Source organism: Pimephales promelas, chromosome 12 (genome assembly GCF_988280905.1).
Source record: "Pimephales promelas chromosome 12, fPimPro1.hap1.1, whole genome shotgun sequence".
Lineage (NCBI taxonomy): Eukaryota > Metazoa > Chordata > Actinopteri > Cypriniformes > Leuciscidae > Pimephales > Pimephales promelas.
In genome coordinates this window covers 30,929,397-30,942,675 of record NC_142780.1, presented here as the reverse complement: position 1 = coordinate 30,942,675, position 13,279 = coordinate 30,929,397, and the positions used below count along the sequence as shown (strand labels likewise).

The window sequence follows — 13,279 nt, the reverse complement described above, 5'->3', positions numbered from 1 at the left end:
ATTAAAACCGTGTTTGATTATCGCGATTTTAATAACTCACTGAATCCTGTCGGCCAGTCTGACGCAGGCGCGCAGCACGCAATATTTTTTTTTTAATTACTATTCGAGAAGGAATGGTGGAAGGCAGTGACCGTGCTCAGGGGATTTTTCAGCCTTTTAAGAGGACCAAATCTGAGGTGTGGTCATATTTTGGGTTTTACAAAAGTCCTGAGGGAAACTTGATCGAGGATGGTCACCCTGTCTGCCGAACAAAAAGTCACTGCAATAGAAACACTTTAAATCTGCAGAGTCGTCTTGTGTGCTCATCACCCGAACGAACGCAAGGCAAGTTAACTTTGACCTCAATGCCAAAACTACGTCTGGGAAACAATTGGGCACGAAATGTTGTTTTGAGGACGGCAAGACGGCAAGTTGTATTTGAATGGAACAAGAGCGCGCGTCCGTTGTGATATGGATGTGCGCTGTGTAATCACGTGTTGCTATTGACGACGGGCATTATAAAGAAGCATATGCCATAGAATAGAATCTTGCTTAAAAAACTGCATAGAGAGGCTTGTTTTATTTGTTGTTTGTTGATTTTCAATTATAAAACTTGTTGAAATGTTTTCTGTGTGAGCATCAGTTCTTTTTGAGCACTTTCATACATTTTTAACAAAACCGTGATGATATTGATAATCACGATTATTTTGGACACTATAATCGTGATATGAAATTTTCATACCGTCCCATCCCTAGATGTAGATGACCCTGTCCTAAATAACATTAGCTCTTTACTTCAATATGGTATTTTAAAGTATGTGTCAGTGTTTTAAAACCATAGTGGTGCATGATTGTCAATTGACATTTGTCTAAATAATGGAAATGTAGGCCAGTGGAAGCTCTTGAACCATTTATTGCACTGAATCACCATGACCGACTTACGTAGGTTAATAGCTTTTAACAATGGAATTTATGAGGAGAACATTATGAAGAGGCTTTTTTCATTTGAAACGATAATAATAAAGTGGCTGATGTATAATATAAACTGATTCATAAATGTTTTCATCTAATCTGGCCTTTTTGAAATCTTCTTACTAGCTGTATTGACTACATTTGATTTATATTGTAGTGGTCTACTGTATGTCTGCTCATGAAACATTTCCCAGAATTATTAAGTTAATTGCCCAGTATTATCAAAACTGTTTGCAATAGAGGAGTTTCAGAGATGTGTCATTTTTTTCTATGTGGTAACCCAATGGAAAGTTTTATTTCTCAGCTCTGGAGTCTGAGTTCTTAGTTTTGCTATTGCTTGATGTTAGTCTCAGATTTTTTTGATTTGTACATGTTGGTTACAAGGATTTGAGGATGTTGGGAGTATAAACTTCCATTCTCTGGCTTCACAGAAGTGGTCTATTTTAGACTAGTCATTGTGCTGAAATTGTGTGCTTCCTTCCTTTTGTTGTATTCTATTATGAGCATGTTGAGACATCACCTCTGCCCCCTCTGCCACTAAAAGACACGTACAGTATTTGGCAGTGAATCAGGATGAGAGTGCATTCTGGCAGGTTTGGGAGTATTAGTACACTGTGTTATGTTCTCCATGCCTGCAAAAAGAAATTCAGAACTCAAAATGTAAAAGAGCCATCAAACAAATCAACATGAATATATTAACTAACGGATCAGAATAGTGCCAGATACCAGATCACAATGTTTGGAAATGCCTTAAAGGGATAGTTCACTTTGAAATTAATTTTTGATATGTTTTAGTTTACCTCAAGGGCATCCAACATGTAGGTGTCTTTGTTTCCGCAGTATTTTCAATTTTGATATTTTTAGGTCAAACCGTTCTTGTCTGTCAGTCATATAATGGAGGTCTATGGGGTCCACCTCAAAGAGCATGCACAGAGAAGTCCTCGTAAATGTAAGTACACATTGATGGCCTAAGACACGAAGCGAGCGGTTTTTGTGAGAAAACAAACAGTATTTATATAGTTTTTAGTGAAGTTTGGAATAATTAAGATTAAAACTAAAGACTGAAGAAATGGCTGATGAAATTCAGCTTTGCCAACACAGGAGTAAATTACATTTTAAAATATAGAAAACAGTTATTTTGAAATAAAGTGCAAATGGGACTTTTTGCAGAAAATTGAAAGAGGTCCTTAAGACCAACATTTTTAGGGGTCCTCCTTGGCATCAACGTTTAAGAACCCTGTCATATAGATGAGGGTGGGTGCTTTAAAGGGTTAGTTCACCCAAAAATGAAAATTAAGTCATTAATTACTCACCCCCATGCTGTACCAACCCCGTAAGACCTTCGTTCGTCTTCGGAACACAAATGAAGATATTTTTGATTAAATTTGAGAGCTGTATAACTACCACATTGGCTCCTAAGGGACTGCCTCTTGACGGCCCAGAAAGTCAATGAAGAAAATGTTTAAATATCCCAAGTGACTACCGTGGCTCAACTATATGTTTATCAAGCGACGCGAATACTTTTTGTGCGAAAAAACAAACAAAAATAACGAGTTTATTCGGCTATTTCTTTTCTTCCTTGTAGGCCAGAAACGAGATTTTCTTATAGATTTCCACGACGCATGCGCGAGAATTGCGATCTGAAGTAGTGTAAGCAGATCGCAATTCTCGCGCATGCGTCGTGGAAATCTAAGGAAATCTCGTTTCTGGCCTACAAGGAAGAAAAGAAATAGTCGAATAAACTCGTTATTTTTGTTTGTTTTTTCGCACAAAAAGTATTCGCGTCGCTTGATAAACATATAGTTGAGCCACGGTAGTCACTTGGGATATTTAAACATTTTCTTCATTGACTTTCTGGGCCGTCAAGAGGCAGTCCCTTAGGAGCCAATGTGGTAGTTATACAGCTCTCAAATTTAATCAAAAATATCTTCATTTGTGTTCCGAAGACGAACGAAGGTCTTACGGGGTTGGTACAGCATGGGGGTGAGTAATTAATGACTTAATTTTCATTTTTGGGTGAACTAACCCTTTAAACCTTTATAACACCATGCACCCTGGTATCATGACTGCAACACTCTTAGAAGAAAAGGTTCTATATAAATCAGTGCTACGTATTTGGAACCCCTAAAAGGTTCTATACACTCTTAAAAAAAAGGGTTCCTCTGGGTTCTATATTCCATACTTGGCCAATAGAACCTTTTACCAAAAAAAAAAAATGGTTCTATATAGAACCATTTTGGAGTTCCATATATGAAGCGGGGGATGGAACCATTTCTGGTTCTAAATAGAACCATTTCTTCTAAGAGTGAAGTTTTGCATAATGCAAATATCTAGTATTTTTAATTCCTCAGCAGGCACCCAGTATCTTTCTCTCTGAACTTGATGACTGAAGTGGCTGTTGAAAATGGTTGGATATGGCTGCTATTCCTGTTATGACTATTCAAATATTTGCGATGCATAATGCGGGGATATTTTTCGGGGATAGCAGTGATTCAGCTGTTTCTGTGGCCGGGCGTCTTCTGTGGTAAACATTTACACTGAGAGATAGTGAAGAGAGAGGTGGAGGCCTGTGATAAAAGATGTACGTCAGCACAGAGAAATAAATCTCGTCTTTTTAAGAGCCGAGGAGAAAGGAGGAATTATCTGTGCGCGTGCGTGTGTGTGTGTGTGTTTAACACGTGAACTGTGTGTGACTGGCATGTGGACATTCAGGGCTAGAGATGCTCAGTTCCTAATGACCACACACACATTTGCAGTATCTCTGGGTAAAGCTCATGCGCATGGAGGAGCATTTGAAGAGCTGAGGCTTTTGATTGGCCGGGGGAGGATGCAAGAAAGGGGGCCTTGCTCCGCCCTCGTCCCCCCTCCTGCACGTGTGTGTTAGAAAGGAGAGGGCTTGAGGGGAGCAGACTGCTTCAGTGCGCCGAGAGCCGAACGCACACTGATGCTGCGTACTCCTTTCTCCAGCTGAAGAACTCAAAACAAACCCTCGTTCTGCATCCGCTGCAGATTAAGTGATGTTTAAGAGCGCTCTCTGCTCTGAGTTCAACCCTTAGCGCCTCAGCATCCTCTCCACTCGACCCGGCTGTAAGCATGGGCAGGCAGAGCCACGATGCCACCTCCACCGCGGGCACGGGTGCGGGCAGCGGCGGGCGCATGCAACGCTCCCAGAGCCGCATGAGTCTGTCAGCCTCGTTCGAAGCGCTGGCCGTCTACTTCCCCTGCATGAATTCTTTCGACGAGGAAGACGGAGGTAAGGGGGTGAAGATGTGTCACGTGTGGGGATATTAAGTGTTTAGGTGGGAATGGGAATGTTGCATGTCAAAGATCATGTGTTTTGCAAAATATTTGGTGTTATCTTTATCCTTACACATTTTATTGAGTTTATGATTATTTATGTGTAGCTGGTTTCTGGTGGAGTTTAAATAAATAATTAGCAGAATCATGCGTCACTGTCAGTAAATTATAGTTATGTGTGTGCAATATCATTTTATTGCACTAAATAGTAGTGTAATCTTTTGATGGTTTTGGTGGGACTCAAGCATCATCGTGTTTTGACCTTGAGTGTGCTTGATTGCCTTTCTCTACAGCATCTCTCTCTCTCTCTGTGTGTGTCTCTTTCTCCCCCTTCAGTCGCTATAGAGATTAATATCATAGGAAATATCATATGACTTAATAGCTTATGGAACAAATACCTTTTGGCTTTTGTATGATTTAATGTGATATGATATCTCTTCAATTCATTAAAATATTAATTACTGGGTGAATCTCATGAGAACATTTCCAGGTCACATCTCATCCCAATTTGTTTTGCATAAAGCCTATAAGCCTATCTTCTTATTTTCATTACAATTATGCACATTTCTTTTTTTTTTTTAATCAGCATAAATTAAAGGCATTACAACATATCAACTTCAGGATGTGTAAACACTTTATAAATTAATATGGTTGTTTTAATTTATTTAATTGATCAATGTTGTATATTTTTTTTTAGTTAGTTAGCTATTTTATTTTTATGTCATTCATTTATAACAATGACAGTTTTGGAAGAAATGTGCTTAATTGTAATGAAGATAATGTCACAAAGCAAAATATAACAGGTCCTAAAAAGGCTTGCTTTTTGACTTGGGTTGAAATATGACCTGAACATCATCTTGATCATTTCATAGAGCCTTTCAAGACATGATCAGAGAACATGTCATGATTTAATCTTAAAAGGGAAATTTACTTTTATTTTTATTTATTTATTTATTTTTTTTAAATTGACGGTAGCCATAGTAGGGGGAAAATACTATGAGAGTAAATGGGGACCATCAACTGTCTGCTTACCAACATTTTTCTAAATATCTTCTTTTCTGTCTAACATATATTATAAAGAATTTTATTTTGGGGTGAAATTTGATGTTTTCTGACATTGTGCATCATTGTGACTTTCACACAGCAATCCCGGTAAATTACCGTAAATTTGCCAGAATGACTTTACCGGTAAATACACAAATATACTGTTCACACAAGCAATGGCTTTTTACCGGTAAAAGACCATTCACACATCAGCTACAAAATACTGTTAAATTCTCAGTCAGCTTTAAACGCCGCACCGTTGACTTCATCCACACGCATGAGGAGAAGCGTTTTAGTTTCACTCTGTTCACTGTTCACAAAAATATTTGACATCTGAGTGAAAGGCATTAAAGGGATGATCAAACAGAATGTGTTTTTGCTCTTAAAAACACGAGACGCGCATACTGTAATAATATCCGACTGCAGAGCCGTAACACTGATGAATGGAAAAGAAGGCCGGTGTTCTGGCGATTTTTGCTGCCTTGTCGAAAAATGCTACCGTAGCGCGAATTGATCACAGAATGCCGATTAAAGTCGTATGAAATACAATTATAATACAATTCTAAGTTATATGAGTAGCTACTGTATACTGTAGACTACTGTTTTTATTTTTAAAACGGTGTGAAAAGTAAAAATTATCATAAAATATTCATCTTTGACTTGTCAAAGTACACCTTTCGTCATAGTAACTGAAACTTTCAGTGATTCTTTTTCAGCTGGCTGACCGTACAGATATTCATATGGTAGTAAGTATTTTTTTAAAGGGAAATTGTACATTATAACAGGAAAATGTACCTTTTTAAAAAAAAAAACTGTGAGTCTGCACATGCGCATAACCGGTAAGTAGCAAATCTCGATGGGTAGCATGAATCGTCAGAACACCGGCTCTCGAAAAAGCTGCGAGACATGGCAAAACGATCAAAGATCTAGCGCATATTAGAAAAACGATTAAAAATCGTAGTGTAAACAGCACTAAGTAATCACTTGATCTCCATAAGAGCTTTATGATTGGCCCAAAGCAGACCTCTTATGTCAGCGCGTTCTGACGTTCTATGTGATCATACCGGTAATCTTCATTCAGAGCACATAACCGGTAATTTACTGGGAATGTTACAACTTCCCTTACTAACTTGCCAGAACCAATTTACCAGTATTTTTGAAAAGGTCCTGTTCACAGATGATCTCTTAAAGACTATATGTGTGTTTCTCAAGTTTATGTAGGTCAAGTTAACAAGTTCTCGATTATTATATACTGTACGACTGGGCTATTAGCACAGAAAAGGACAGCCACATCCGTCGATGTATTTGTCATCCTCTTGTGTTCAGCTACGTCTCAGGGCCGAAAGCAGAGGCGGATGACATTGAATGAAATGAAAAAAAAGCCTGCATGTGTGTGTTTGACCAGCGATTGAATGGTTGAATCTCAGCAGCTCAGCTGGGTCTGCTTCTCTCTCACCTATTGAAGATGGGTTCTGCATTCTGAGTAGCCTGTCCTCTTCATTTTTTCATTTCTATTTGGCAACAAAAGAACAGGATGTGCATTCATTTTGTACTTGAAGTTAAAGCTGAGAGAAGACTTGTTTTACACGGATTTTAGCCTCAAATGTCTTATTGCCAACAGCAATACAATTAATAAAGCCGAAATTGTCCAATGAATCATAGTAATTGGATTACTATGATAAAATGTTTTTTCATCTCTTCATTTTTCAACTGCCGAGTGACACGCAGCATTTTAAAGTGCATTGTTATAGAATATGTGGTGTGTGTTTATTAATTTTAAAGACATTTCTACTTCTACATACACAATGTTTGTTATACACTGTAAAAAATATTGTTGGTTTAACTTAAATAATGAAGTAACCTGGTTGCCTTAACATTTTAAGTTGATTGAACTGGAAAAAGTGAGTTAATACAATGAAGGAGATTGATTTAATCATCAGAAACTCAAAATAATAAGTTACCTGAACTATATAAATTATTTAAGTTGATTTGACAAAAGAAAAAATGTTGTGATAACATCTTGAAAATATATATATATATTTTACACTAGTTATTTATATCTCTACTGGATATAAAACAGCCTTATAAAATGCATAAAGGTTTTCCTCCTTTTTTTGCTACGGTAACAACAACCCTTGTTATCTTACCTTAGGAAACTTTTGAATAATTAAGTTAAAATGTGTAAGATAATGAACGTTTCCAGACAAACTCTCCTTCCACCTCGTCTACCACTGTGCACCAAACAGGAAGTCCCACTTCAAAATTACATCATTGATTGACCTGAAATGCCACTTTAACCTGTTATTAAAGTGCCAGAGTGTTTACAATCCTCAGAAAGTCAGTCTTGGAAGCCTTACCTGTACTCTCATCATAAAGAGGAGAGTATTTTGACATTGAAAACATACAGTTTTATATTCAAGCCATGCATTATAGCATTTAGCATGCTTTATGATAGATATAAGTGTAGCTGACACAGGTTGAGGTGTTTGTTCTGGTTCAGTGCACCTGTAAAACCCGTCGTGCTAAATCACACTGCGTCTCGTGTAACAGACACTGTAGGCCAGATATAGAAACATAAAAAGCGCTGTATCTAAAACAAGAAATTGTTGAGTGGGAGCATTACCACATGTGCCTAACACTTCATTTCACACGCTCTAGATCAACAGCACATCAGCTGTCACATCTCAGCCATGTGTGAGGCTTTTGGCTTTCAATGCGCAGAAACGTGTCCATCACTCCGGCTGAAACGTCTTGATATCCTGATTTGATTGATAGATTCTCTCTTTCTCTGTGTCTGTAGAAGCAGGAGGAAAGAAGCTGCGCAGCACTGTCCAGAGGAGCACAGAGACGGGTCTGGCCGTAGAGATGCGGAGCCGAATGACCCGACAGGCCAGCCGCGAATCCACTGACGGCAGCATGAACAGCTACAGCTCTGAGGGAAAGTGAGTTACAAAACACGAGCATGACAGTGTGTATACTGTATATATTAGTAGCGTATGAATATGTGAATGTTTTTCTTTCTTCTCAGCCTCATATTCCCTGGAGTGAGACTCTCTTCTGACAGTCAGTTCAGTGACTTCCTGGATGGACTTGGCCCCGCCCAGCTTGTGGGCAGACAGACGTTAGCCACGCCCCCTATGGGTGAGGACTTGTTATTGACTTTCTGTGCTTGTGTCTCCAGTCAAACTCGTATTACTCGTGTGTAACTCATATATCCTTGATTTTTTTTCTCACGTCTAGGTGACATTCAGATTGGGATGGTGGAAAAGAAAGGAGCCCTAGAGGTAGAGGTCATCCGAGCCAGAGGCCTTGTGGGAAAGTCAAGTTCTAAGGCACTGCCAGGTGAGTGTGGTTCTGCTTTCTGAAGGGGATTTCACGGACACCTGAAAACTCGTCGCTCACGATTAAACTCCATCTGTTGTTGTTCTTCTCCAGCCCCTTATGTAAAGGTATATCTACTGGAGAACGGAGCCTGCATAGCCAAAAAGAAAACAAAAGTAGCACGAAAAACACTGGACCCTCTTTACCAGCAGCAGCTGCCGTTTGAGGAGAGCCCAGGAGGAAAGGTTTTACAGGTATTATGTCATCACGTATTATGTCATCGTTTGAGCAACCTCTTAGAAGTTATTTTTCGCTGCTTATTGCGCTTAAAGGTGCCATATAACATCATAAATCAAATCCTACTCCATATTCCATAACAGATGGGGGCAGTATACCTCCAAAAAATGACTTGTGCTCCTACCATCGCGCATGTTATTCAAATCATTTGACATGATAGTAAAAGGTTGGAAGACCGCAGTTTCACGTGGAACATTTGGAGATTTTTAGAGATCAGAGACTCAATGAACTAAACACTAGAGTGAACTAAACTAAACACTATGAATCTCAACACTAAATGATGAAGACCGCCTCATAGATCTCAAAAACAAGCTGGTGCATTTCGACGGTATGGGAAAATAAAAGCTTGGGCAATTATTTGAAGTTTATGGTATTCGTTTTGTTCATATTACACTTTTATTGTTAGTGAATTAATTTGACAGACAGCATTCGCTGATGTTGATCAAGCTAGCGCCGTGAATTCACCGTGAGACACACGCAATTGACACTTAGCAAACAGGTTAGTTAAGCTCTCAGATTCTGTCAATTATATTACGCAATTCAAAGAATAAATACCGTTTTGGCGCTTGTACATGTTACACTACAGATCCCTAGCGCACGTGAACCGATCGTCTCTACTAGCTTGAAAAAGAACACGAACACTGGTGAAAGATACAGTATGCTACAACTTACCAAAATGTATTCCTCATGCATAATGTCGACCAATCATTTTTTGAACTCTTCCCTGAACTGAAATGTAGTAATTGGCTGTATTTCCACACGACTGACATCAGGTTCAAGTACACACAAGCCGGCCGGCGCGAGCGCGACTCACTCGTCTATTGCAGTTTGGCTGGTGCTAACGTTGCCCGTCCGCATACCGCCTCCCATGGCCGGAACTGGTATTACGATACCTGCCGGGCCGGGGCTAGTAATTTAGCATGCTAATTCAGGTTAATATCTCGGCAGCACTATAACTTGTCAGTTTTTTAATGACATCTTTGCACTTATTTTTTTCTCATTCTTTTGATGCGTGTAGCTCATTTTTCGTATATTGTTACCTCAATTATTACATATGCCACCTTTAAACAGTCAAATACAAAAAATAATGTCAAAATGCTCACTGGTCTTGGCGATTATTCACATAAACACAGACGGCGTGCATTCGGTCTTAAAGTGACAGCAGCCTAATATACCTGCTGCCAAATTATGTGATGATTAAAAAAATATTTATATAGCAATTTTTCACCATGGTATCGATGTCAAAATTGTGGCCAGTAAAAATACTGTGTGGCTAGTAACTTTGGAAAACCACTAACCACAGTGGTTGGTGAGCAAAAAAAAGTTTATGTTAAAGGGATACTACACGTTTTGTTGGAAATAGGCTGATTTTACTACTCCCCCAGAGTTAAACAGTTGAGTTTTACCATTTTCGAATCCATTTAACCATTTTTCTGATATTTAGAAGAATATCAGTAACCAGACAGTTTCTGGTCCCATTGACTTCCATAGTGGGAAAATATATATACTGTTTAACACTGCGAGAGTTGTAAAATGAGCCTATTTCCAAAAAAAAGTGGAGTATCCCTTTAAGCCCTGTATGTATGTATATACACAGTATATATAAGTAATTGCGACGTAAATCAATATTTATTATTATTAATATATATATTTATATATGTGTTTAGCGATTCCAGATATATGAATACAGTATATGACAAAATAATAAAAAAAACACATAATTACACAATAAAACACATTTTTTTTCCATGATATCTTAAGTCATCTATTCAATTTTTTTTTATTATGAGACCTTGCCTCAGTCTATTCATTAATTCTTAATTCTTTTCCCATCGTAGATCATTGTGTGGGGAGACTATGGACGAATGGACCACAAATCCTTCATGGGAGCCGCTCAGATACTTTTAGATGATCTGGACTTGTCCAACATGGTTATTGGCTGGTTCAAACTGTTTCCTCCCTCTTCATTGGTCGACCCAACCTTGGCCCCGTTGACCAGAAGAGCTTCCCAGTCATCTCTCGACAGCGGGTCCGCGCCGTTCGGTCGCTCGTAGCAGTTTTCTGAAATATAGCGTTATTGTAGCAGCCAATGGGTGGAGTTTGAGAATTGCGACAGGTCCCGTCCCCCCGGTAACACTGCATGCTTGATGTTGTGTGTTCAGAGCTTGTTTCTTAGGGGTGAAAAAAGCGGTTCTGTTTTTGCTCGCAAAAAAAATGCCGCACACACCGTGCGCAAAGAGCACCCCCTAGAGGGTAGGGACGAGACGAAGCTGGAAATGGGCTCCCGAGCTCATGGAATGTCACAATTCTTGATTTTAGAGCCTATTTGAAGCCATTGGAGTTGAGCCTGAACTGAGAAGCGAAATGTTGAGTTCTTCAAAAGCCCTTTTTGAAACGGGGTGAAACGTTCTCTTCGACTTTCATTTTCCATTTATGTTTCTTTTAATGTTGATGTATTTGTATCTACATGGGCTAACAGTGTTCCTTGGGTCAAGCCATGCCAACAGACCCAGAAATGTACACACAAAACAAGAATATGACGCGGGAATGGTCACCTCACTCCCCAGATAAGATTCTGCTAGATCAACACGGAGATGACATGTAGGTTTGAATCATCTTTTAAGATCAAATTGAATTTCTTCTCTTGATACTGTATGAAACCTAAAGAAGAAATAACAAGTTTTTTGTTGCATGGACACAACTTTAGCTGAACTTTAAAAAAAAAAAAAAGTAAATAGAAAATAAATCAATTTCTCAGACTGCTACTTGCAAAAAAAAAAAAAAAAAAAAAGATGATGATGATGAGAAAAAAAGAAAAAAAACAAACCGGATCAGCCATTTTCAACCATTTCTATTATTTCTAAAGATAAATTTCACTAGTGCATGGTTTTCATGGGGAGTGAATGCTACAGTGTGATTTGACGAAGAAAAAAAAGAAACATGAAACCTTGTTTTTTTTTGTTGTCCTGTGGACCGTTCATTGGTCTCTCTACTGTATTTTTAAAGACAAGCAGTTAAATGACAAGCTAAACATTTTATTTACAGTGAAAAATCTGTTCATGTGACAAAGACGTAAAAATAAATGTCTATGATTTATTATTGTAAAGGCGTAAGCCTTATGAAGCTAAAGATGATGTGCAAATTGTACACGTTTCTCTACTTCTCCCCTGTCCCAGGGTAAACTCTCTGTACTTCTTGCTTCCGTTGTCAGGTTTCCACCCCGATATTGTTCCAGTTCTTCTTCATTTGAATTTTCAGGGCTGTTCGTTTCTTCAGCTCCTTCTAGTTTTAGTCTGTATTGTTTGAAGTTCATTCGTTTAACAAGCATGTTGAAAAGGGTTTTTGGCAACATGGCTTGGGCACATCTTACAGTAACTCAGCATGTTTTGATAAAGACGATATTTGGAGAAAAAAGAAAAACAAATGCAGTTTCTTGTACAGTGCATGTCGACAACGATCCCCTGCCCCCTCCCTTCACCCCGAATTGAATTTTGGTGAAAATTAGGCGGTGTTCTCGCACTGACCAGAAGGGCAAAATTCCGAATGAACATTCCACCTTGTAAAATCATACTTTGTTGACAAATTTAAGGGAAAATGTGACCAGGGATTTTTATATCTTTACGGAAATACGAGCTGCAGCATTCCTGACAAAAGAGCCCAATATTTCCGAGATCTTTTTACCGGAGGCGTCTGCAGCTCGCTGACTTTCGCAGTATTGTGCTGTACAGTTTTCCGAGCATGATGCTGTCTGCAGAGAAATGCACATCGGGACGATGATATTGCCATTGCCACACGATGATATACCTTTTGGGTTTTATTTCTTCGTTTCAAGAAAGTAGAAGTCATTTAATATATTTTTGTTAGTTTATTTACAAGCCAAGACCTATTTATTTTTTATTTTCTATTTTTTAGTAATAATCAGAGCTTCTTATATATCCGAGCAGTTTATGACTCCTAATTTCAATGCCTGAATGGAAATATGCACTGGGACATTATACCTCTTCCAATGAAAATGAACTCTATTTATCAAGCTTTCAGTCCACTTTTGATTTCATCGTTCGTCTTTCACAATCTACAGATTTTAAAAAGAGATCTCTATTAAAGAAACACTCTAAATGTATGGAAGTGGGATAATGTCTCATGATGTCAAAGTATGTTCTATTCTATTTCAAATGCCTTCTCTATTGTTTTTTTCTTTTTTTCTTTTTTTTTTTTTTTGGTGCAATGTGTTCATGCCAAGGCTATGTCTTGGTCAAGTATGGTTGAGTACAGAGATTTATGTAAGTTATTTTTCAAATTAAAAAATAAAAAATGGATATTGAGCAAGGAAAATGAGCGTTCACAAACAAAAGCAGCAAGTCTCTATTTA

General features: G+C 38.4%; 1 protein-coding gene across 36 annotated transcripts in view; it reads left to right on the top strand.

Annotated features, from left to right (window-relative positions):
• rims2a (regulating synaptic membrane exocytosis 2a) overlaps positions 1-13,264 on the top strand; it is a 188,248-nt gene extending 174,984 nt beyond the window's left edge. For 35 of the 36 annotated variants that reach the window (XM_089117958.1, XM_089117956.1, XM_089117944.1 and 32 more), the window contains 5 exons: positions 8,093-8,234; positions 8,321-8,433; positions 8,533-8,634; positions 8,728-8,867; positions 10,749-13,264. In XM_089117958.1, the coding sequence (XP_088974084.1) occupies positions 8,093-8,234; positions 8,321-8,433; positions 8,533-8,634; positions 8,728-8,867; positions 10,749-10,964 (713 nt within the window). In that variant the 3' untranslated portion in view covers positions 10,965-13,264. Of the gene's footprint in view, positions 1-3,847; positions 4,205-8,092; positions 8,235-8,320; positions 8,434-8,532; positions 8,635-8,727; positions 8,868-10,748 lie in introns of those variants that run through there. The other variant, XM_039650619.2, reaches the window with a different exon arrangement.
• Positions 13,265-13,279: the final 15 nt, after the last annotated feature.